General features: G+C 38.3%; 1 protein-coding gene across 1 annotated transcript in view; it reads left to right on the top strand.

Moving 5' to 3' along the window:
* The first annotated feature begins 2853 nt into the window (after positions 1-2853).
* The window catches only part of ALB1 (ALBINA 1), a 36014-nt gene continuing 14291 nt past the window's right edge, over positions 2854-24576 (top strand). The window contains exons 1-5 of the mRNA XM_089136291.1: positions 2854-3164; positions 9803-9981; positions 12183-12267; positions 12354-12670; positions 15321-15444. Of these exons, the coding sequence (XP_088992417.1) occupies positions 2901-3164; positions 9803-9981; positions 12183-12267; positions 12354-12670; positions 15321-15444 (969 nt within the window). The 5' untranslated portion in view covers positions 2854-2900. The remainder of the gene's footprint in view (positions 3165-9802; positions 9982-12182; positions 12268-12353; positions 12671-15320; positions 15445-24576) is intronic.

Genomic DNA, 24576 nt, shown 5'->3' with positions numbered 1-24576 from the left:
CTCCACCTGAGGTTTCATCTTCTTAGGTTGTATTTTTGGGTTCTCTCCCTATTTGGTTATTTTCAATGCAATCATCACTTTGAACCCCCCCCCCCAATAAAAGAGAGGTACTAATCCCTTGTTGATCACTTGCAATAGAATCCCCTTGAATTGCGACAGTGTCAAATAGTTCTTTAACAAAAGGTAGCTTATTAGGAGAGAGGGTTAATGTGGCATTTTTCATTTTCATTTTCTTTTTCTTTGGTTATCATCAACCCGGTCACAAAGATCAGGGCCACTAGCTTCAAAGGAGGTGAGGGAGAGAAGGAAGATGTCAAGAGACAGCGGCTTGAACCTGAAACTTCCTTCATCTTACTGCCTATACATAAAAAGCAACCACCATCCTATTAGAAGTACAACTATTAGTATTTGGTGGCATTTTTCAAGATATATAGAAGTAAAGAACTCGATGAAAATGGAAATTCTTAAAACCCATATCACACCTTGGGGTTCATAATTTGAGTTTGGATTACCTCCCTTATACTGCCCCCTTGATACTTCTTTCATCAAAAATCTGGGTGCCCTCCCCCTAGGTCTTATTTTTAATATTGTTTTAGGTAAAATTTCCTAGATGGTCAAATTTTAAAAAGGATTTACTCTAACATATTTTTAAAAATGTTTTACACAAATATATTTTATTTTTGAAAATAATCATCAAATCCCAAGTTTTGTGATAATTTTTCCCGCTCGACTAATATTCTATCATAAACTACCAAAATTACCCTCAAGTCTTTCATTGCAAATGATGAAACTGAAGAATGCTAGGAGGACTGAGAGCCAAGGGCGGAGCCATGATTGAATATTGGGAAGAGCCAAACAATGAGTTTGGATTATCTTGAAAACTAGGAGTTTAATGATAACCATCAGATAATAATTAAGAATGACATCTATACCCATCATCTTTATCTTAAACGTTTATTTTTAATTTTGGGGGTGGGGGTGGGGGCAAATAGTGATATTTTAAAACTATTGGACTAATCAAATTTTTAAAAAATCCGAGGGCCCCCGGCCCCAATGTGGCTCCGGCCCCAATGGGGCTTCGCCACTGCTGAGAGCTACGAAAGACAAAATGTTGTCGGCCTTAAAATTGCCAAGAGATTGAAAGAATTAGTAAGAGCTTCTCACAGTTTTTTATATAAAAGAATTGATGATAATTTGGGTAGTTCATGATCAAATATTATCTGGGCAGAAAAAAATTATTACAAAATTTTGGATTTGCTAATTATTTTCAAAAATATGATCCATCAAAGTAATTTTTTTTTCAAAAATATTTTGTTAGGTAAATCTTTTTTAAAATTTGGCCATCAAGATTTATTTATTTATTATTATTATTATTTATGGTTGAGTCCTACTTGAATTAATGGTAGAAAAGCGTTAGGAAATAACATATTGCTCACAAGAGTATAAACACATAGCTGCATGAAAACACAAAATTCACACCGAACCAAGGAGCGGAAAGCGACCAAACTGTCATACATGCAATAGACAGGGTCATCCTGAGTAAGGGATGGATCAAGCTCAATATACCCTTAGAAATAAAGCTGCAACAAATACAGCACCAAAAAAGCACAGGCACCCACAAAGGGGAACAAAAATACACGCCTCAAGGGCGGACACAAAAATCGTTCGGTTGTCGCAGTGGTAACATCAAAAGTGCGGAGGAGGGTCAGACCTGCCATCCGGCGCTGCCGTAAAGGGGTTCAAGCTTGCCCGTAGAAAAACTTGTATCCAGATTTAGAGTTTATCGGCGGTGTGCACCAATGATCGCTGCAACTAGAGAAATTATTCGTTATTTAAGACTGAAGGAAGGGAAAGAGAAGTACTGCAACCAGGGAGAGAGATTGGCCGGAAAAACAAACAGATTGAAGCAAAAAACTACAAATCTGGGTGTCCGAGCAAAAATGCAAGAGGCGGAGAAGGAGATCGGTGAGGGAGAGGGGGAAGAGGAGAAGTAGGTCGGGAGGGCGGAAGAGGAGACGGAGAGTAGAGGCGGGAGGCGGAGACAAAGAAACGTGTGGTGGAAGAGACCGGAGAGGAAAGAGGCGGAGACCGGAGAGGAGAGAGGGAGAAGGAGACGGCAAGATCTGGAATAGAGGAGAAAGATCGGCAAGAACAACACACAGATCTAAGGGAAAAAAAACCCGAGATCTGGTTAACAAAACCGAGAAGGGAGAGAGGGAGAAGGAGCGGGAGAGACAAAGATGGGAAGTGGGAGATGGGAGGCGGTAGACGGGAGATGTGAGACAGAGACGGAGAAGAAAAGACTGAGACTGAGGCAGGTGATGAGAGAGAGGGAGATGAGAGAGCCGGAGCTGGGAGAGAAGAAGACAAAACAGAGGAGGCGGAGAGACTATAGCGGCGACTATAGCGGCGAGTCTCTCCGCCTCAAACGGCCGGAAACTGAGTGGCCTCAATGAAAAGTTCCTTTCTTGAGTAGATGGAGAAGAAAAGTCGTTTCCCCTTTTTGTCGTACACTTCTACTTATGAAACTTGACAAGATGTGAGACGCCCTTGAATGCCCCTTCCATATCCGAAATTGCTTCGGGGAAACTGTTCAGTGAGAAGAAATTGATCGTTGGATCAAGATCTTGGTTGAGATTTTGATCTAGAATGTTGAAAAACAAGTGGTCAAGATTTCAATTTCGACTGAGAATCAGATTCGGAATATCGCTTAGCAGAAGCAAAGTCCATCCGTCCATACCTGGTGCTATTGATAGACCCGTCTTATCGTCTAGTGGTACAGAGGACGTTAATGGTAATATTCTAAAATCGTTGGAATTTCGATTAACGGAATGCTATAAGATGGCCTACTCTTAACGGATAAAATGAGATAGTATGTCAGTTGCTCTCTTTACCCTCTAATGGCTCTTTCCCCTGGAGTTCCAACGTGCAATTCGCTCTCTTCCCTCCAATCATTCCTCTTCCCTTCATTCAGACTTCACCCTCATTTCACCTCTTCAAAACCCAACCGCTTCCACCATTGTTTCCGTGGTCGAGTCGCTCTACTTCGTCCGCTCGCAGCTGCCACTCTAGAGTCAGGAAACGGTGCAGTGATTGCTCCAACGAAGCCGGAGAGCACTTCCTATGGCAGGCAGTACTTCCCTTTAGCTGCTGTTGTTGGACAGGTGAGAAACTTTGTTTCCGTTACTCATGACCCTAAAGGACTCGTGTACCTTGTGATTCAAGGCTTGAATTGTACTGAATATAGATAAATTTAGATAATTGAATCCAATAATTTCTATGAGTGTTGGCAATCGAAAGTCCTAGTGGACGTGTGTTGCTGAAATGTGTCTATTTAGCTAAATTTAAGTGTTCATGATTAAATGATAAATCTGTGCTAGTTTTTGTGGTTGAAGGCCTCATTAAAGTGGGTAGGCTTATAATTTATTGTTTTCTGTCTTAAATGTTTTGGGTACTGATAAGAGACTAGTAGTGAGGGTGCACACCATAGGAATAGAGGGACCGGAGGGATCAAACCCAAATAACCATGTGGGGGACAGGAACAGGTAGGAGGGGCTCATGGGAGCAGCCACATTCATGCTGGGACTTCTTCAGAGGGTATGGTCTAGGTGGAAAGTAGTTGTTTAGGATTTTTGTTGTGATTATTAGGGGAAGGGCTTGGATATGGAGGGGCAAAAAATTGTGTAAGAAAGAGAGCGAGCATAGCTCATGGGTGAGGGGAAGACCCTTGGTTGGGGAGCTCTTGTAATGGCGGCCATGATGAAGGGGTTGAATGTAGTGGAACCTGGTCTTTTATTATTAATACCAATAGAGCTCAATTCCACTAATTTCTTGTTATTTACTTGATGTTCTGTAATTGATTCATTTTGGAAGTGAGTGATTGATTTGTTGAGGTGAAAATTGCCCCCCGAGGAACTGGAGATCCATTGGGTTGTGCTGGAGAACACAGGGTCCTATCTATGTGGTATTAGAGCTGGTCTGATCCCAAGGGATGGTTGGGATTAGAATGGATGAAAGGGTAGAAGATCTTGAGACTATTGTGAGGAAGCTTAGGGGCAGTTGTTTGCTCTGGACTCGAAGTTGGGTTCACTCGCTCAACGTATGGAGAAGGAAGAAAAAATAAAGAGTTTAGAGATGAACTGCGAGTTTATGCGGGATAAGGCCGTAGAGGTAGATTCACCCTCGCTGAAAGTAATAGAGGAAGGGCGGTGGTTAGTCCATTGCACGTCAGTGGAGCAGCTGCTTGGGCAATAGCACAATGTGGTAAAAGCAGAGGAGCATCATGAATGTCTCCCACGACAGCTGGAAGTGCCGGTTTTCTTTGGAGATAATCCCATTGGGTGGGTGGCAAGAGCAGGGTGATATTTTTCTTTGGGTGGGCTCAATGCTGATGAGAAGTTGAGGGCAGCCACCGTATGCTTTGAGGGACCAGATTTGGGTTGGTTACAATTCAGAATTTGCAGAGCCCTATTGAAACATGGTCATGATTAAAGGAGGAGATAAGGCATTGGTTTAGCTCACTGCAGCTGAGGTTGCCACAAGAGGCACCAATCAACCTTCATTAATGGGGTTCAGTTGCGAACTATGGGCTCAATTTGAAACTCTAGAAGCTGTCACCGGAGAGGGAGGAGAGACTTGGCTGAAGTGTGTGTTCATGTCAGGCTTATTGGAGGAGATTAAGGCTGAGATTTGAATATTTGACCTGGGTAGCTTGCCCCAAATTATGGACCTGGACCAGTCCGTCGAATAACAAAAACAAGCTGTTCGTGCGCCTAGGAAACCCATCAGCACTCAGCCCATAGACTGTATAAACCATGGGCTCCCCAGCAATATTTAAATATCAATGCAATCACTTCAGGTGGGCCAAAGCCCAACCCAACATCTGGCAACTACACAGAGCGGGGTTGACTCAGGTAGTTCAACCCGAACGGTCCAATCCCATTCAGGCCTGACAACAATATACTCATTGGCCTCTCCTTCACCTACCGAAGCAGTGATATCCCCTATCGGAAGGAACAATTGCGCGCGGTGGTTAACATAGGAGGAAATTAAGGCGAAGTTGGAAAAGCATTTGTGTTTTTGCTGTGACATGCCCTATTCCAAGATCCACCAACGTGGGGGGACGGGGACAGGTGGCAGGCGCTCATTTGGGGGGGGGGGTAGCCACATTCATGTTGGGACTTTTTTAGAGGGTATGGCCTGAAAGTAGTTGGTTAAGATTTTTGGTGCGGTTATATTAGCGGGAAGGGCTGGGATATGGAGGCAGGAGCTCACTGGGGGCAGCCACATTCATGCTGGGACTTTTAGAGGGCCTTAAAGTAGTTGGTTAGGATTTTTGGTGTGGTTATATTAGGGGGAAGGGCTGGGATATGGAGAGGTGAAAAATTATGCAAGGAAGAAGGTGAGGATAGCTCGTGGGTGAGGGTAAGCTCTTTTAATGGTGGTAGCCGTGGTGAAGGTGTTGAATGTAGTGTGAGCCTGGTCTTTTATTATTAATACCAATCAGAGTCCATTTCCATTAATTTCTTGTAATTTAACTGATGCTGTGTTAATTGATTCATTTTGGGAATAAGTGGATGATTTGTTGAGGGGTAAATTGCTACCAGAAGGACCAGGATCCATTGGGTTGTGCCAGAGTACACCAGGTCCTATTAGGTACTCTTACAGTGAGTGTTTCACAGTGGGATTTAAATTTTATATTTTTATTACTGGTACTGCTTCCTAGCTAGTGCTGAAAATCAACCTTATTATATATTATTTTGATCTAGGGTTAATATTCTATTACTTTTTTGAAGTGCTTCTTATGTCAGGTGCTGCTGTCATCATTCTAATATCATGATTTGAATTTCTTTCACATGATTCTTGTAATCTATTAATCATATTTGATATTTAATGCTATTCTCCCCTCTATTTTAAGGGGATAGTAACTTCTTGTTGGCGAATAATTGTTAATATTTTATGTATATTCTGTATGCTTTGTTTTCTTGAAGTATTCACTTGTTGCTCAGTCCTTTATTTTGGTTTTGGCTATTTAAATCGTCGTAAATTATGCTGCGATTACATAATAAAATCCTTATGCCACTGGCCCTACCTAAATTCACAAACTCTCAGTTTAGTAAAAATATTAGTAAAGAGAGACCTCAAAGCTTCTAATCACTTATTTTTTTGGGGTTCATATGGAATATTAGAAGTCGTTTCTTTGATGTGAATATAGAGGATATTGCACCTTCATGTATATATCAATGCTTTTTGAAATGCATATTGGGTACCCCATAAGGCATAAAAAGGAAAAAAAAAAAAAAAAAAAAAAGGGGTCTGGGAGGAAAATGTATGCAGCCTAAGCCCCAGTTTTGCAGGAGAGATTATTTCTAAGTTTTTGAGCCCACAACCAACAGGTTGCAATGGTGCAACTTAATTATTGCACCAACTATACTCACAAGGCATAACCTTCACACTGTTTTTTCTCTTTATTTGTTGGCAGCAGAGGACTGACAATTGGAGGCAGGTTATTTTTTTAAATTCTATATGTCGCCATTTCACGATGCAATTATTACTATCACCAGCAAGGTAGAACATATATACTTTATAATATACTTGAATCCTATTGAGAAAAGGAAGTTCTAGAATGATCCTCTGGAATTGTTGCATGATTGGAACCCGATTCGCCTATAGGTAAAGGCATGACTAGATACCTATAGATATATCCTTTATCTATTAGTGCCAAGCTCTTGGCTTTCCTTTTGCATTTAAACAGGAAGAAAGGGAATTCAGTGTTGGCTGTTGTTTTTCTATACATTTAGTGATTCTCTTAATGCCCTCACTTAGATGTGCTCTCTTATGCTCCATTTGAAAAGGTAGTAATCCGCAGTGTTGTCAAATTTGTTTGTAAGTTGTGTTGGGGACAGATGCACAACCACGAAGAAGAACATAAGCAAAATACACTCACGACCGCAAGGAATTTAAGGTGGTTTGGCAAGATTGCCTATGTCCATCCCGAGAGAAAAAAGACATTCCAATAATCCTAAAAAGCCTCACCACTCTCATGCCTTACAAAGTGCTATCCTCTTGCCCCCCCCATCCCCTCCAGGGATGGATTCAATCTAGGTTATCCCACACAGATTATTTATAGGAAACCTAATACCCTAGTCCCCCTATAATTACAATTTTACCCTTGTACAAGTAATTGACCAAAACTTGTTCCAATTACAAATACAATAAAACCATAATTCTATGGACCCATAGAATACAAGACACACAAACTCAACAATCTCCACCCTAACTTGAATTCTACAAACCACCTTAAAGAAAACTGTTGTTGATGTCTCCCTGCAATTGCCCATCTTTGTGTATCTACCACACCTTATTGCATGACCCACATCCCCTCCAGAGATGCCTTTCCTGACTGCTATCACCTAAACCAGTGTGGTGCATACCCCCCACCTGGGGTGTCCCGTGTAGCTCATCACCGCCATATGATGTGACATGACTCCACCTCTCCTACTGCTGCAGCTTGCTTTTCCAAAGCGCAAGTCACACGCTTCTTTCAAAATTTGCACTTGTTCGGTGCTTGAACAATCTGCAGCTTTTGTCTATTTGTACCCCTTGCTCGAATGCCAATTGGAGCTCCACTTGTTTCAACACTCCCTGTAAGCTTATACAATTTACCTGATCTATGCCCTTCGTACCTGTCATCAACTTAAATTACCTGACTGTTGATCTCCTATGATGAACCCACGAGTTCAATACCCTCAAAACGAAATCTCCTTGATCCCTCACCTCCATTAAGATCAAAACATCCAAAAATTTTTAAAAATTAACCTTGTATGGAAAACCTTCACATGGAAACACGTGGAAAACAACTTGTACGATATTGATCCAATAAAAAAAAATGAAAAGATATGTGTGTGTATATATATATATATATATATTTTCCTCCTACCAAAATCCTTTCTTTTCCCCCTCTTCTTGCAACATGTTCCCACCACTCAATGAACTTCTCATGTTTAAAGGAAAAAAAGAAAAAGAAAAAAAAGAAGTTAAAAAAACCCTTCAAACAAAAACCATAGCCAATCATCCTTTTTTCTTTCTTTCTTCTTGATTTGGCCATTTTTTTCTTTTGTTTTTGACGATCACCAATCGTCCAACTGATGCCCCTTTTTTGCGATGATCAATCAAATGTCCTCTTCCTTTTTCTTTTCTTGATCGTCTCTCCACGATCTTAAACCAAGACCTTCTCTCCCTTTTTCTTGTTCAAACGTTCTCTTCAGTTTTTCAAACAATTGAAAAATAGGAAGAAAAACAATCCATGATCTCTAATACCAGAGGTTCATACCTTTGATTAATCCATTGAAGCCTTCTTCGTTCTCCTTACACCATTCCTCTCCTTCTTGGATCTTCACTCATATCTAGCGACGATCTACTGAATGTTCTTTTGACACCACTTGTTGGGGATGGATGCACAACCATGGAGAACACATGCAAGACACTCTCACAACGCAAGGAATTTAACGTGGTTCGACAAGATTGCCTATGTCTATCCCGAGAGAAAAAGAGATTCCAATAATCCTGAAAAACCCTACCACTCTCTTACCTTACGAAGTGCTACCTTTGCTTGGCCTCATCCCTTCGGATGGACTCAATCTAGGTTATCCCACAGAGACTATTTATAGGGAAACCTAAAATCCTATTCCCCATATAATTACAATTTTACCCTTGTATAAGTAATTGACCCAAAACCTTGTTCCAATTACAAATACAATCAAACCATAATTTTATGGACCCACAAAATACAAGACACCCAAACCCAAGAAATTGTGTAGGTGTGGTGCTCCATATGACCAAGAGTTGTAGAAGGTTTAGAAAATTCCTTCCATGGATAATCTTGAGTAATCTAAGATTCCCATCTATTCCTTGTCTTTGGATAGATCATCTGAGTTGTTCTTTCCGTGCATTTCCGATCCTCATTTCATAGGGTGGACCAATATATGCTGATTCGAAGGAGAGATAGTCACTTTTCTTACTCTTATCTGATGCCATTCTTATAATTTGCATCACTTATTCAGTCTTCTTACTCTATCTGATGCCATTCTTATAAATCATTGCTTCTATTTGAAAGATAAATTGTTTAGGTGGGTTAATCTTCTGTTTTGATTCCAAGTTAAATGATAATCTGTAATGAAGATGTTTGCTGATGTTGCGGCAAGGATGCTTGCTGGTGGCTGCTTTTTTCTCCCCCCCCCTTTTCTTTTTAAATACATAGTATTGTGCCTCCATTTTTGATTTTTTAAGACGTGTGCCTGCTAGGTTGTGGTTCAAGTTGTCCATCCATGTACTCTTTTAAAATTGTTTTAGATATCTTAAATTTACATTTCCCTCCTTAGAATCTTGTAAAATTGTAGTGAGGTTCTGCTTATCAATAGATAAAAGGAATGCTAACAAGCTTGGCTTGTCTGTCAGACTGAAAGGTATGGTAGGGTAGGACTATTTTGAAGGTTTCAACTTCTGTTCTTCTAACTTTCATGAGATTCATGTTGTCAAAACTAAGTGTCAAGGGGTCCAATTTGTCACATAGCTTATATACATTGCTCCTATCATTTTGCATTTTTACTTGAAGCTTATATCTAGACTGGGATGTTTTTTTATGAATTTCTTTTCCTTTTCAACTTGAGAAGTTGTATCAGTTGCTTCTCCTCTCACTCATTTTCTTTCTTCTAATATGATAATATTGTGAATATTAAATCAAAGAGGCTCCTAGTCAGTACTGACAATTTACATACCTATGGGAAAACCAAATCTGTTACAGGATGCAATTAAAACAGCTTTGTTGCTTGGAGCAGTTGATCGTGAGATTGGAGGAATAGCCATATCTGGAAAGCGAGGAACAGCAAAAACTGTAATGGCTCGGGGGCTACATGCTGTTCTTCCACCAATTGAAGTGGTTGTAGGTTCAATATCAAATGCTGATCCAGCATGCCCTGAAGAGTATGTTGTTGAGCTGTTAACTTTATTGCCACTGTAAAACTTTTATTGATATATGTGATACTTTTCTTTTAGTCATAAAATAAAATACTTTAAATAATTTAAATAACCTTTATGAACATAAACCTGGTTATGCACAAAGAGTAGAAAAAGAAAAGCATCAAGTGCATTTTGTTGTACTTAGTTCAAAATGTTTCAATGGCAACATCTAGTGTATTTTGTTGTACTTGGTTCAAAATATTTTAATTGCATGATTCCATGATAGCTAATTCCTTCAAATTCCTTTATGCACCTATGGATCTGCCGGGAATCTTATCTACTGGTTTTTCTTGTGTTGAAGGTGTGTTTGCATCTTGTTTTGGGTGGGGGGATTTTATAAGATTTTGCTTTTTGGGGGAAGGGTATGCCATGATGCCTTTCCCTGGATAGACTGTAGAATCATAGTTCATAAATTTTGGTGTGGACAGTATACAGCCAATAACATGTTTACATATTATTCTGTATGGTTCAATAAAGAGGAAATGATAAGGACATCCCAAATCGTCACACTATATTCACTGACACCCGAATTTTAATCCAAAAAACATACGGTTTCTTTTCTGATAGATCTGTTAGTGCTGAAGATGGAAAGACTATTATACCCCTCCTTCTCCAGTGACCTTTTTTAGTGAGAAACCTGCAACATAATATTTTAAAAGAAATTACAGAATGCAACACTAAACAGATTTGAGATACCTGCATTCTCCTCTGCATTTTCACATCCCCATAAGCAACTATGCTGTGCAACTTAATCAGTTGGTTCATCAACTATTCAATCAGATTCAATGCATTAGTTCTGCAACTTTCCCACCTTTCAATTAACGGATTTGAGAGCAGATACCTGCTCAGATTTCAATTACAAAAATGCTTTCAACTAGAAGCTATAGTCTGATTCGGCTTTGAAGGCAGAAGAGGGAGTAACAGTATCAGAGACATTACTAGTCTAGCTATAGAAGGCAAACAATGTTATCTGGTCTGTGAGATTGTCAATTTCCAAGCTGATTTCCAAAATGGATTTTGAGGGCCGTCTCCACCTATGCAATCCAAAGGTACCTTTATTCCTCCCTCACTTATGAAATGGGAAGAAGAAGAAGGAAGGAGGGGGGAATCTTGGGAATGGAAATCTGTACTACTGATGGAAGCTGGCTTGAAAATTGATAGAAATTTTGTGGTAAGAGGTGAGGTATATGACCTTCACTCTAATTCCGGGTGCAGCTCTTTGGTAATCTTTATTCTGCTTCTGTTCCAGCATTTCACTTGGTTTTATTTCGCAATCTGAAACCTCTGATCTACTGATTCCTGCAGCCAAGTTGCTGTTCAGGGCTGATGTCCCTTTGGTCTTGTTTGTTCTCATCTACATCATTTTTTGCAAAAGGGTTTTCCAGATTTGCAGCAACATGAAAACATCCAAAAATCCTTCTCTTTTCTGTTGCCCTTTCCTATTCAGTTATTATTCATTCATTCTCAATCACCGCTACTATATCAATCGGGTTCAAGAATAGAACTTCTTAAATCTTGATGAGAGGTCTCTTGGGGTTCTCCGTTCATAATGGGAGAACCTGAAGGAGAAAACACCAAGAGGAAGAAAGCATTACAAGGCTGGGAGTTTTAAAATAAGGTTAATTTAGGAATTAAAAAAAATAAAACTATGATTTAATGTAAATCACAAGCAGCTTGGACTAATGTGTCCAAAGCATGTCCAACTTCGGGTGTTTGTGCTTATGAAACTTAGAATGGGGTGTGAGTGAGTAAAGCTTGTTATCTTGTGGTGTACTGCCATTTCCTCTTCAATAAAATATATATATTCACCAAATTGGGTTGATTAAAAAAAAAAAAAAAAAAAGGAGGAAGAGGAAAACCTGATGAAAGATACCCTAGATTATATTTATTATGTGCATGCTGTTAAAAAAAAGTCCCTGTACATTGAGTTTACAGAACACTGTCAGGAAAAGGATGTTATACGGAGTGTTAGGTTAGGAATTGTTATGGAAAGTAACAAAATCAAAGTCACCATTGTGACATTTTGTACGACAAAGTAAACAGTGAGATCTCTGAAATGTAGGACACAAAATTTGGAGTCTGTAATTTATTTTGTAATGCCTGCTAGCATTGCTTTTTAGATTCTTCCCTTGCTGACATATAGTTCTGATTATTTAATCTTGTAGATGGGAAGATGGACTAGTCAACAGAGTACAATATGATGCTGCTGGTAATGTTAAGAAGGAGATTGTCCGGACTCCTTTTGTTCAGGTGCTATTCATGAAGATGAGTTTGTCTGTTTAAGCTCTTTTTTCCCTCTTCCTAGCTGACCTTAAGTTAATCATTCTCATCTGTAGATTCCACTTGGTGTCACAGAAGATAGGGTGATTGGATCTGTTGACGTTGAGGAGTCTGTTAAGACTGGAACAACAGTTTTCCAGCCAGGACTTCTAGCTGAAGCTCATCGAGGTGTCTTATATATAGATGAAATCAACCTTTTGGATGAGGGGATCAGCAATTTGCTTCTTAATGTTTTGACTGAAGGAGTTAATACTGTGGAAAGAGAAGGAATCAGCTTCCGCCATCCATGTAAACCACTTCTTATTGCAACTTATAACCCAGAGGAAGGTTCTGTACGTGAACACTTACTTGATCGCATTGCAATCAATTTGAGGTAAAGGGCACCTTCTAATCCCATTTTGCTATTCCCACTCACTCCTTTTTTCTTCATTTTGGACTTTAAAAATTAACACTAGGACTGCAATAACTTCCTAACCCAATCTGAGAAGAAAGTACTGAAGAGGGGAGGGCTGAAGTCTACAAGGCAGCTGCAGAAATAGACCAATAGTATAACAAAACAGGGCGCTTAACAAAAGACAGACCACTCGTAGAACTTAGACTTGGAAGTTAAGAAGTGCAAGAGAACAAGAAACGTGAAGGTGGAAGGTTGAAGAAGAAAACAAATGTTGGTTCAATGCCATGGGTTGGAGTATATTCTCCAATACACTTGTGTTACTTCATACACTATACAAAAACTTACATACAAATCCCTAGGGAGGTATAAGCTTAGTAAGGGAAACTATAATATATATGGCAACTCGTCCACAAGCATCTATCTAAACTAGCTCTACAACGCAATTCAGGACTAGCCAAGAGATAGCTACTTGAGGTGGTACAGTCATGTCCAAGGGAGACCTTTAGAGCCACCTGTAAGGAAGAGTGATCAAACCCAGTTAGATGGAGCTAAAAAAGGTAAAGGCAGGCATAAAATGACTATTGAAGAAATAAGAAAGGATATGCATGTGCTGGGAGCCTGAGACTAGATACTAGTATATCTGTTGAGAGAATTAACTAGAAGGCTCAGATTGTGGCTGACCCCATGTGAATGGGTGTTCCTGGGTGCTACTTTGACTTCGTCTTTAACCAATGTTCTTTTTTGCTTAAATTTACTACCGTCACTTCTCTTGTCTCTTTTGTTTAACTCTATAGAATCAATGTAGCCAACCCCATTGAGTTGGGAATTCGGGATAGGGTTAAGGTGGTGGTTGTAGTATTATTTGAAGTTCCAAGTTGTGTGCAGAATATATGATATTGCATTTTTACAATAAGAGTTTTGGCCTTTATTGCCAACTGAGGGTGCAAATATAAACATACTAAATAAGGTTTATCATTTTCTATTCTATTCCCTCCACACACACACAAACCCCCCCCCCCCCCAAAAAAAAAAAAAAAAAAAAAAAAAAAGGGTCACCATCTTGTTGATCTCCATGAGGCCTCAAGACTTCAAGAATATTAACCTGGTTAAGGTGAGTTTTCAAACCTGTTCGAGTGTTGGTAAACAAAGTCAAGCAAGCAAATCAGGCGAATACTTCAATAAAAGTCTAGCGTTTTTAAACACAGTCCAGCAAACAAATCAGGCAAATACTTCAATAAGTCTACTCCACCATAAACTTTAAGGTATAATGGCATCGTACAGTAACATGAGAGGCTCAAACAGCCCAAGTAACCAAAACCAAGTATCGGAAACTAGCATAGACCATCTTCACAAGCAAAACAGACTGAAGTAGAGGTTGACAGTGAAACTGTTCTTGAAAGACAACCCATAATATTGAAAACATTATAACTCAGAAAGAATACCCCTTAAACAGGTACAATACGGTGTGTATATTGAACAAACAAGCATTATCCTGGCAACTGGGAGCACTGTAGAGCATCACAATCTGGAGTTGCAGAGAAAGTGCAGGATATCAACAGCAGAGCCTGTATAGGCTTGAAAGTAGACTCCAGGGCAACTCCACTTGACATGATTTCATCCGCGACTGACCTTGAATTGGGAAAAACTAGAACCTTTCATAACTGGTGGATTTACTGTAGCAGAAGCACAAAAAGTCAGATGGCAACCTGGGCTTTTGTCCTATGCAAAAAGGTTTTGGGCTTTTCAAAGGAGATCTATGGTGACTCAGATGCTCCAACTGTAAAGAAAGCCAAGATCAGGGGAGAACAAGGGCTGTTTCAGAGGGGGTTTTGGGGGAGACAAAACGCTGGGGGGTGGGGGAAGGGGGAGGGAGGACCTCAAGAAACCACTATTCATACTGTATTTTATTAGATCACTGGTCATGGAACAGTATTATGTGCTGTTCTTCTGTGATTGAGCTTCAAGCAGTAAAATCTTCATATGAAGACCTACCTTGGTTCTTCCATAACCTTGTCAAATTTCTTCAAAGTTTTCTGTTGGCAGCTCCTTCCTGGGAACCCCTTTATTACCTGGTTTCGAATAGAGGAAAGAAAAAGAACAAAAAGGTTACCAGACTCCTGAACCAGCAGTGAGTGTTGTGACACCAAGTTGGAAGTAAAGAAGTGCATGAGAATGAGAAAAGTCAAGATGGAAGGTTGAAGAAGAAGAAGAGATGATGGTGCTATGCTATATGTTAGAGTATATTCTCCAGTGAACCTATATTACAACGTTAATATTATTCAAGGAACTAGAAATTACAATATGAGACAACGAGTCAACAATCAAGTTCCTAAACTACCCCCCTACTACATAAACCCTTTGAACTAGTAAGTTTGCTTGCTTATGCCTTCATGCTTTTGCTTTCTCACTACATAAACCCTTTGAACTAGTAAGTTTGCTTGCTTATGCCTTCATGCTTTTGCTTTCTCACAAAGTCCAATGAATCAAGTCCCGAGATGGTTAGAATCTAACTTGTTTGAAAAGCTTTAAAGGTGCATTGGTTAATTCGCAGACTCCAGAGAGGATGTAAGAAGTTCAAAACTTGTGTTTGATTGGTCATATTCTAATTGCTACAATACTTGTTCTGCAGTGCAGATCTTCCAATGAGTTTTGATGACCGTGTTGCTGCTGTTGGGATTGCGACACAGTTTCAGGAACAGGGTAATGAAGTCCTTAAGATGGTTCAAGAAGAAACAGATTTGGCAAAGACTCAGGTAATTTTTGCCATAAGTTTGGTTTTGTATGTTGTCAGTTATCTTTTATATGCGTTTCATTTGATAGCATCCTGAGGGCTTGGAGTAAATCTTAGGCCTTCATTTTTCACTCATTGTCAGTCTAGTGGATACCATAGAAGTCAGGCAGTGTATTGAACAAGGAAACACACTTCCAAGACTGAGATGAAAAATCATAGTAATGTTGCTTCAACTTATAGCTTATAATATGAATGAGATATGGTTGAGATTACTTGTCTATAAAATGAGAATGCAGATAAGACAATAACCTGACCTATGACTCATGTCATAAATGTTCTAAACTTCTAATGCTTCCTTGAAGTTGGTGAATTTAAATTTGTGTGATAGATTGCGTGTTTATTTGCACCAGACAACACATCTATTCATATTAAACTACAATTGGATTATAACTCCTACCTAATTAAGCTTAAGAATCTAGTAGGAACTCACTTAGAAAAGTGCACTAATAACAAGAGAACTGAAGCAATAAGGAAAAGAAAATGGGGGAACCCCCTTACTGTTTTACATCATATCTCATGTCTTGAACAGTTTGAAATAGTTCCCTCGAGCTTGGTTCAACATATTTCACAATGATATTATCTTTGTAGGATTTAAATGAGTAATGTTGACCATACCTTATTCATCAAATGAACTGGTGATAAGGTTAACATTTCATTGTATATGTTAACAGCATAGCAGTCACTGGAAATGAAAATTATGAAATTACTTGCCTCAATGGATTTCTAGGATGAAAATTTAGAGAAAAAAAAAGGAAAAAAAAGGGAATTTGAGAACTAAGGTATTTTCTGTATAGAAGTTGCCTGATGATCTAGAGGTGTATTCCTTCACAAAGTAAATACTTCTGATATCTTCTGTTGGAGACTAGGTTAGTTAGGTTGTCATCTCATTGAGATGCGTTTGGAGCATAAAACTCGGTTACAGGAATGTGATGGTGAACCAGTTGATGAAGGCCACCAATGATTGGTGGGTAGCTGATTCTCTCTCTCATATGAGACTGGACATTGCCTTTTTTTTTGAGCTTGGTCAACCAGTTTATGCATGACCCTTTTTCTATCCATATGAATGTTGTCCTTATTCTTCATTACTTGAAGAGTTGAAGTCAGCCCCAAGAAGGGAATACTTTTAGCTCATGATCAAGTGGAATTTTTATTTACTATTTATTTTTACTGATCTGGTTTCGCTGTTTCTCCAGATTGTGAGTCTATTATGAGATATTGAATTTGTGGGTGGGAATCTTATCACATGGTGCAGCAAAAAGCAAAATATGGTATCTAGGTCAATTGAGGCTACATCACAGTGTCATCCCCATTGGTTTATCTATAAAATTTAATTGTCCTCTTTTAGGGAGTGTATTAGTGACCCCTTAAGATAATTTCATCATTTTTCCGTGTGGGATATCCTATTGGGGTAATATTAAAGATTTCCACTCTCGACATTCTATAGTTTGAATGTGTCAGGAAAAAATAATTGACCCAGTGATGTAAAGTGTAAACCCAATTTTAGGTTAGGGTTTCTTGGATTGATTCCCTAAAGTTGAGGGTTTGGCCAGAATCTTCCAGCAAAGTAATTGTCAAATCTTGGTAGGAAGGATAATATTTTTAATTATTGTAGGATGAACAAGGAGATAAAATTGTGTAGGGTTTGGGCAAGATTTGGTTTAACAAAACTGAATGAAAATGATAGGAAAATTTATCCTAGGGTTGATAGGAAAGAAGAATGAGATAATTTGGATCAAGATGGGTTGGTTCTTGGAGATCTTTGAAGAGAAACCTTTAACCTTGGGAATCTTTTCAAATCTTTCTTTTTTCTTTTCTTTCCTTTTCTTTCCTCTTCTTCTCCCCCCCCCCCTTTTTCTTGTTCTGCCGCAAGGAAGAAAAAACAGAGAGAGGGGCCAAGAGGTACTGTGGGGTTGGGGAGGGGTCTGGGGTTGTTGTGGGTTCTGGGATTCTTTCTGGCAAGCTGTGGCAGCAGGGGAAGGGGGTGGGGATACCTGCACAGAACAGGGGAGAGGAGGGGTAGGGTTTGTGGGGCTTAGAGGAGAGGAGGGAGGGTTAGGGAGGGGCTGCAATTGAAGGGGAAGGGGTGGGGGACCTTTGTGATGGGAGAGAAGGGGGAAGGGGCTGAAAGTTACTTGAAAACCTTGAGAGCTTGCTGGAATTTTTGAATAAGGGTGCTAGACTGAGTAGGCTTCTGATCTTGAAGAACTTTACTGAAAATCTTCTGTGGCCCCCTCAAACAGGAACTGCGGTTCTCAAACTCAATATTCTTAATTACATAATCAGACTTAATTTACAAAGAAAAAGTAGCTTCTTATTTATAGCCTACTAAAAGATCTTACTCTAAGTGGGATTCCTTTATAGATTAGGATCCCACCACATTAATCACAACCATTGAAACAAAAATTAAAAGACCTAACAGACCCTAATTGGAACATGCTGAAATAAAACTCCAGGAAACTTAAATAAAAATTAAAAGATCTAATGGACCCTAATTGACACATGCTGAAATGCTCCAAGTAACTTAAAACTCTCGTTAGCACATGTTAATTTTTATTTAATTAAAACTCTAATTGACATGTGTTGGATTAAGGACTCTTACTCAACTACTAACTCAAATTAAAACTTCTTAAGAAAATTGTACTCTAAATTAAAACTGAATTCCTAGACGTAATTCCAACAACTAATTAGGGATGAAAATGCCCAAAATACCCTCCATAAGGGTCTGGCCAGCTAGTTTGGAGGGACCTAGGGGGCCTTCTCTAGGATTTGGCCAGGGGTGAGGGGGTTAGTCTGTGTTCACATCACTCAAATACCTTTTCCATTAGTCAATCAAAAGGAAAAACATGCATTCTTTTAAATTGGGAATTGATGCATGCCTAAAAGGCCTTAAGTTTTGGTCCTCATCCTATTAATGATTCTTCCTCTACAGAGTTGCACTAGTTCCTCTTGCAGTCCCTTGTGTTCAAATCCGACCTCGAAATGAAACCATAGATCCATCATGTATGGGATCTTGAAAAACACCAAGAAAGAGGGATGGTGTTTTTTTTTTTTTTTTTTTTTTGGGGGGGGGTGTGGGTGTTATCCTTATGGAGGGAGTGCTGTGGGCTCCATAGTTGTCGCGGCGATGTGAGGTGGTTTAGGCTAGTTGAGGTGATGAGTAGACAAGGTGCCCTCCGAGGTGCTTTTGAGGCGGTCGAGGCGTTTCGAGGCATTTTAAGTGAAATTTTGGCTGTGATTGTAAATGAACATGTATTATGGAAAAGAAAAAGATCATATTCTAGTCATCCTATATGGCATATATTGATGCATTCATCTATCTTGATGATAATGAAGCTTTTATTGTTTTTTTTTTTGGGGTAGCAAATGAACCTTCTATTCTGAAAAAGACAAAACAATAATGAAGAAAATTGGTTTTTCAGCAAACAAGGTCCTAGGTAGAGATCATTAGGCTTCAACATGCTATTTTTTAAATTGGAATAGGTTACTAATTACGAATAATTAGGTTCTAACTGCCAATTGATTCTCAGTCTTCAATTTGGCATCATTGATTTGGTTTTAAAAAAAATAAAAGAATAAAAAAATAAAATAAAATAAAAAATTCAAAAAGGCAATAGCCTTGGGGTCCAAGGTGTCCAAGGCGCCCAAGGCAATGCCTCAAACACTGAGGCAATTGCCTTATGACCTAACAATAAGGCGACGGTCACCTTACGACCCCGGAAGGCGCCCGGACGCCTAGTCTACACCTTAACAACTATGGTGGGCTCCCTAGTACAAGTTTGAGCATGACAGATTTTCCCTTGCTTGGTTCGATTTACAAGTCCTTTGACCTATATAATGGAGAAGCAAAATCTGAACGGGAACTGATAATTAATAATTAATCAATGTACCTAGTTAATTACTTAATCATTTATACACATTTGTAACGCCCACCTTCCACTATTGGAAATAAGTTCATTTTTTGGTCCAAGGATCAATTTCACTTAGTTAGCAAAACAATTGAAACATAATGGTTAGTCAATAAGATTAAACCTAAATTATCTAGAGTATTAATCATTGGAAGCCTTTTTTAATTATATTAATAAACTAAAGGGATAATTACTGTTGTCCCCTTGTACTATAGCTTAATTACTGCTTTATCCCCTATACTATTTGAAATTACTAGTCTAAACTTTGACTGTGCTTGTAATTACTGATATCCCTCTGCTTTTAATTTTCGTTAGTTAAGTGATGACATGGCATCTTTAATTTATTCAAGAACCCCAAAATAACCCTAAAATTTTTTATTACTCATTTACACTTTATATTAAATTATATTACTACCCTTAATAATTCCTAAACCTAAAGTGCTAAACAGTCTTCTTCTCTAATATAAGCCTAGATTTAGGGTCAAGGTTAGTATTGGAATTTTCTCAAATTCAAGGGTTGGCCAGGAATTTCCAGCAAAAGAGAATTTTTATTCTAGGTTTATAGGGTATTTAATTACTCTAAAACCCTGTTGTAATGTGAAATCAGATCTGAAATTTTAACAAAATCAGAAAACTAGGGTTTTTTTTTTTTTTTTTTTTTGTGGGGGGGGGGTGGGGTGGGGTGGTTTTCAGCTAGGGTTGGACAGGGGGTGCCCTTGCTGTTTCTGCAATATTAGAACTTGTCTTTAATGATTCTGGGACTTGGGGAAGGCCTGAGTTGCATAAGCTTTAGGTTTTCAGAAGTTTGAGAAAAGTTGCAGAAATTAGAGTAAGAAGATGAAGTGCAGAATTTTCTTAAAGTTAGGGAAACAGGGTTTAATCAAGGGAATAACAGTAGGACTTTCCTCTAGGGGTTGGTGCAATCCTAATGGGAGGAAAAAGGAGGTTAAAGGGGTTGGGAAAGAGGGACTGGCAGATGGGTGGTCTGCTGCTATTGCAGGGTAGAAAGAAAGAGGGGGGGGGGGGAACCTGCGGATGTAAGGGGAGAGGTGGGGGGGGGGGGCTTGCGAGAGAGGGAGGAGGGGGTTGGGAGGGGACTGGAGTAACTTGGGGTTGATCTAGAGCTGTTGTTTGATGGCTGTAGGTTGTGGAAACTTGCTGGAAATTGCAGAGCATGATTCAAAAGCTTGAAGAAACCTGCTGGAAACTTGAATGATGCTGAATATTGAAGAAGTTTTTCTAAAATCTGCCGGCCCCCTCAAAACAGGAATCCCGGTCCTTAATAACTCTTCATTCAATCTGTTAAAATATCACTTTCTATTTTAGCTTATGTTTCTATTTTGGTTACTTTTTATTTTAGTTTTTATTTTGGTTAGTTTCTAATTTTTCCAAGTAATCTCCCTATGATAATTTTCCTTTTTCGCTGTAATTCAGTTTAGAAAGTTTTCCCAAACTAAAATTTGATTATACATTATAAATAAAGTACTAGGGGAGAGCCAAAACACACGTTCGAGCTCTCTCCCTTCTTCTCTTCTTCTTCTTCTTCTTCAGTCTTCTTCTGTTCTTCTTCTTTCTAAATTTCCTTTCAGTCCCTAAGTTGATTACAGGTGCTGAGAGTCTTACACAATCCAACTTAACCATTACAAATTACAATAAGTAATTGGACTTGTTTATAGCCTTTACAAAGAAAGAAGAACTTGACGCAAATTCAACTAAGACATAGAGACCAACTTAACTACCACCTAAATAAAAGACTGGCTTATCTATTAGAGTCTTCTTTAGGAAAAGACTCCCTACCTAAGTAACTCAACCACTAATGAAGACAAATTCTAATAAAAATCAAACTCCGGAAAGATAGAAACTCTTCTTGTAAAAGAGTCTTATCTTATCCACAACTTAACTAGTAGAAACCCACCCAAACACAACTCAAATAAGAATTTAAAATGGAATACTCTTTTATAACTAAAAAAATACTAACCAAAATAAAAAAATAAAGATAGATCCATTACCCTTGGATTGAGTGGGTTCCAATGTCTGACATGTCGCCTGGTGTCGTCATGTTGGTGCCTGGTGACACGGGCAACATGGGCGACACAGACAACATGTTGCCCGATTTTTTCTTAACAATTATCAATTATATTTAATAACATCTATTTTTCTTCTCTTACAAGTTGCAAGATACATCTCTTTTTCTTCTCTTACAAGTTATTTCTTCTCTTACAAGTTACAAGGTACATCTCTTTTTCTTCTCTTACAAGTTACAAGGTACGTCTCTTTTTCTTCTCTTACAAGTTACAAGGTTTGCTATCAATTATGAGTGACAAAGAGGATGCGTTCTTCGAGTGTACTGATGAAAGCTGTTTAGAACAATCAGGTGAACTAGGTCGAAGAGGTGGGCGATTTAACAGAGCTCGAGACCTTGGAATCCTATAAGCAGCTCTATCGTAAGCTCTCGCAGCGTCTTTAGCCGTCTCAAACGTCCCAAGCCGGACTTTTGCGCTGTTCTTTGCCGGATCTTTGATCTCCGCCACAAATTTCCCCCATGGACGTTGCCTTACACCTCTGTGATGCTTCTTCGACGGTTCTGCAGCCGGAGCCATCAATGTAGTTGAATCCTCCTCTGGCGATGCTGATGGAGTTGATGCCATCTTCGTCTCCTGTGGTTCTAGTTTAACTTCACCAACCGGACTTCTGCTGCTGCTATTATGTGATGATTGATCTTGAGAGAGTGAAAGAATCTCTCCAATGCTGACGGTAGACCACCATATCCTCGGAATCATGGACATTTAATGGCAGATCTCCCCGAAAAGTTGACTTTCGGCAATATATCGCTGATAAAATGTACCTATCGTGTCGCTGGGGGGTTTCGTGTAGCCCCCCAATGACATGACGAAAAATCGACGTGTGTCCACGATAAATCGCCGACATAGGGTACATTGGTTCCAACCAAACCCTTCTTGAGCCTTAAAAGGGCTGAAAATGACCAAAATATCCCTAGAATGGGGTTCGGCTAGCATGTTTAGGTGGGTCTTGGGGCTCACATTGGGGCTCGACCGGGGGGATCTTTGTGTTCACGTCATTCTGTTATCATAATAATAATAATAATAATAATAATAAACGGAAAAGAAAATTTTGTTTTCTTCTCTTACCCCGCCATGAATTAAACAAAGGAACACCTTTTTCTCTTTTCTTTCTTTTTTTTTATTTTATTTGTTATTTTTTTATCTCATCAGAATCTGACTTTTTGGAATCTAAAATGACAAAAAACAAGGATTATAATTGGTGTTTCATATGATATTGTCTTTTGGCTTATTAATTCTAGAAGGGCTAAACAAACACTAAACATTCAATCATAACGGTTTCTTAACACCGTTAGAAGTGAGGGGGGGGAATAGTAATTTTATAAAGAGCATGGTCATTTTAGTAATTAAGCTATAGTATAGGGAGGCAATAGTAATTATCCCTAAACTAAAACATTGTCACTGTTCTAGAATTTTCAAAACGAACTAAAAGTTGAGTATTGCATTTTGTAATAAAAACATTTAATAAGCTATTATACATAATCTGAAAGTAAATAAGAAACATTTTCTAAATTCTTAAAGATGAGAGGTTCATCACTAGAGTGGGTTTCCTCCATCTCACAATGCAATCCTTCAAAGTCATACTCTTAACTTATCATATGGGAAAAGAATATTACGGGTAAGTTTGGACAATCTTAGCAAGATCAAACCCAAGAAGATATCATATGAGTTTGAAACAAGGTCTTAAGATAATACCAGAGGTGCAATCATATACAAAAAGTAATGAACAATAATGTTCATGCAAAAATTTGTTCTTTTATTTTCTTGGAGTCAATATGATGCCCTATGCTGTTATATGGCCTTGACCTACATATTACTCAATGTATATTTCATCAATTTCTTTGTGTTCTATACACCATACCCCATGTCATTACATGGCATATGTGCGTTACATAGCCCTGATATGTTTATTAGTCCCTCTAATATTATGGAATGGGTTTTTCCTTTCCAATGTGAGGGGATGTAGGTTGATCCATGCCATTACGTGGCGTACATGCTTTAAATAGCCTTATCAACCCATCCTATTCATCATTGACCCATGAATCCATGATACATGGAAAATACATCATAGCATAAAGTATGAAATTTCATGTCATTTCATGTTAAGGCGTGATCTTCGTATAGGAAATTCATAAATATCAAATAACCATGGTAAAGAAATAAGGTTATCTTTGTTCATGTATATATGTCACATATTCCATGTCAAAATTCCTCAATTGTACATGCATAACATTTGACAAATTTTTTAATAAAATTCCATCTTAAAAAAAAAAAAAAAAACAACACGTGATTCAAATGTGTGGATAAGTAAGAATCGTAAGAGTTTCACTTGCTTTCAAGATAAATTTAGAATCAGAATGTCTTGAGCAATCGGGTACACCACAAACATGGATGGTTCAAGATGAACAATCTCAAAATAATATGATTAATTTAAAGGAATTAAATCGAGAGGAATCTTATTGATACATTTTTTTAATTTATTCGTATGAGATCAAATTCTCCTTTATTAGTATAGGAAAAAGAGAAAAGTAAGAAGTGAATTATTAAATGAAGGTTTTATTAAGAAAATTAGTATAATAATTAATTAACTTTAGTATAATAAAAGCTATGTGACACGCATAGGCCATGTAATATCAGGGGCATTGCATTGGGTCCAAATAAATAAAGAATCAGTTTTTGCATAAGTATTATTGTTCAATATTTTCTATATCTAATGATATCTCTTGAGACCTTGTTTCAAACTTGTATGACATCTTGTTGGATTTGATCTTGCTGAATTTGTCGAAAATTATCCCTAATATTTTCCCCCTAGATGATGAATGTTAAGAGCATGACTTTTGAGGAATTGGATCGTGAAATGGAAGAAACCCACTCTTAATGATGAACCTCATCATTTATTGTGTATTAAGAATTTATAGAATGTTTCATTTTCATTGTCAAATAATATGTAATCGTTTATAAAATGTTTTTATTTGAGAAAATGTAATACTTTAACTGTTAATTTGTTTTTGAAAATTCTAGAACAATTAAAATGTTTTAATTTATTATATTTAAAATGAAAAAGGCTTTTGCTGGTTAATATTCTAGATAAGTTGGTTTCGTATTATG

This window comes from Hakea prostrata, chromosome 10 (genome assembly GCF_041222555.1).
Source record: "Hakea prostrata isolate BN-2017 chromosome 10, UWA_Hpros_2, whole genome shotgun sequence".
Classification (NCBI taxonomy): domain Eukaryota; kingdom Viridiplantae; phylum Streptophyta; class Magnoliopsida; order Proteales; family Proteaceae; genus Hakea; species Hakea prostrata.
Note: the sequence above shows the minus strand (reverse complement) of the source record. Positions and strands in the feature narration are given on the sequence as shown.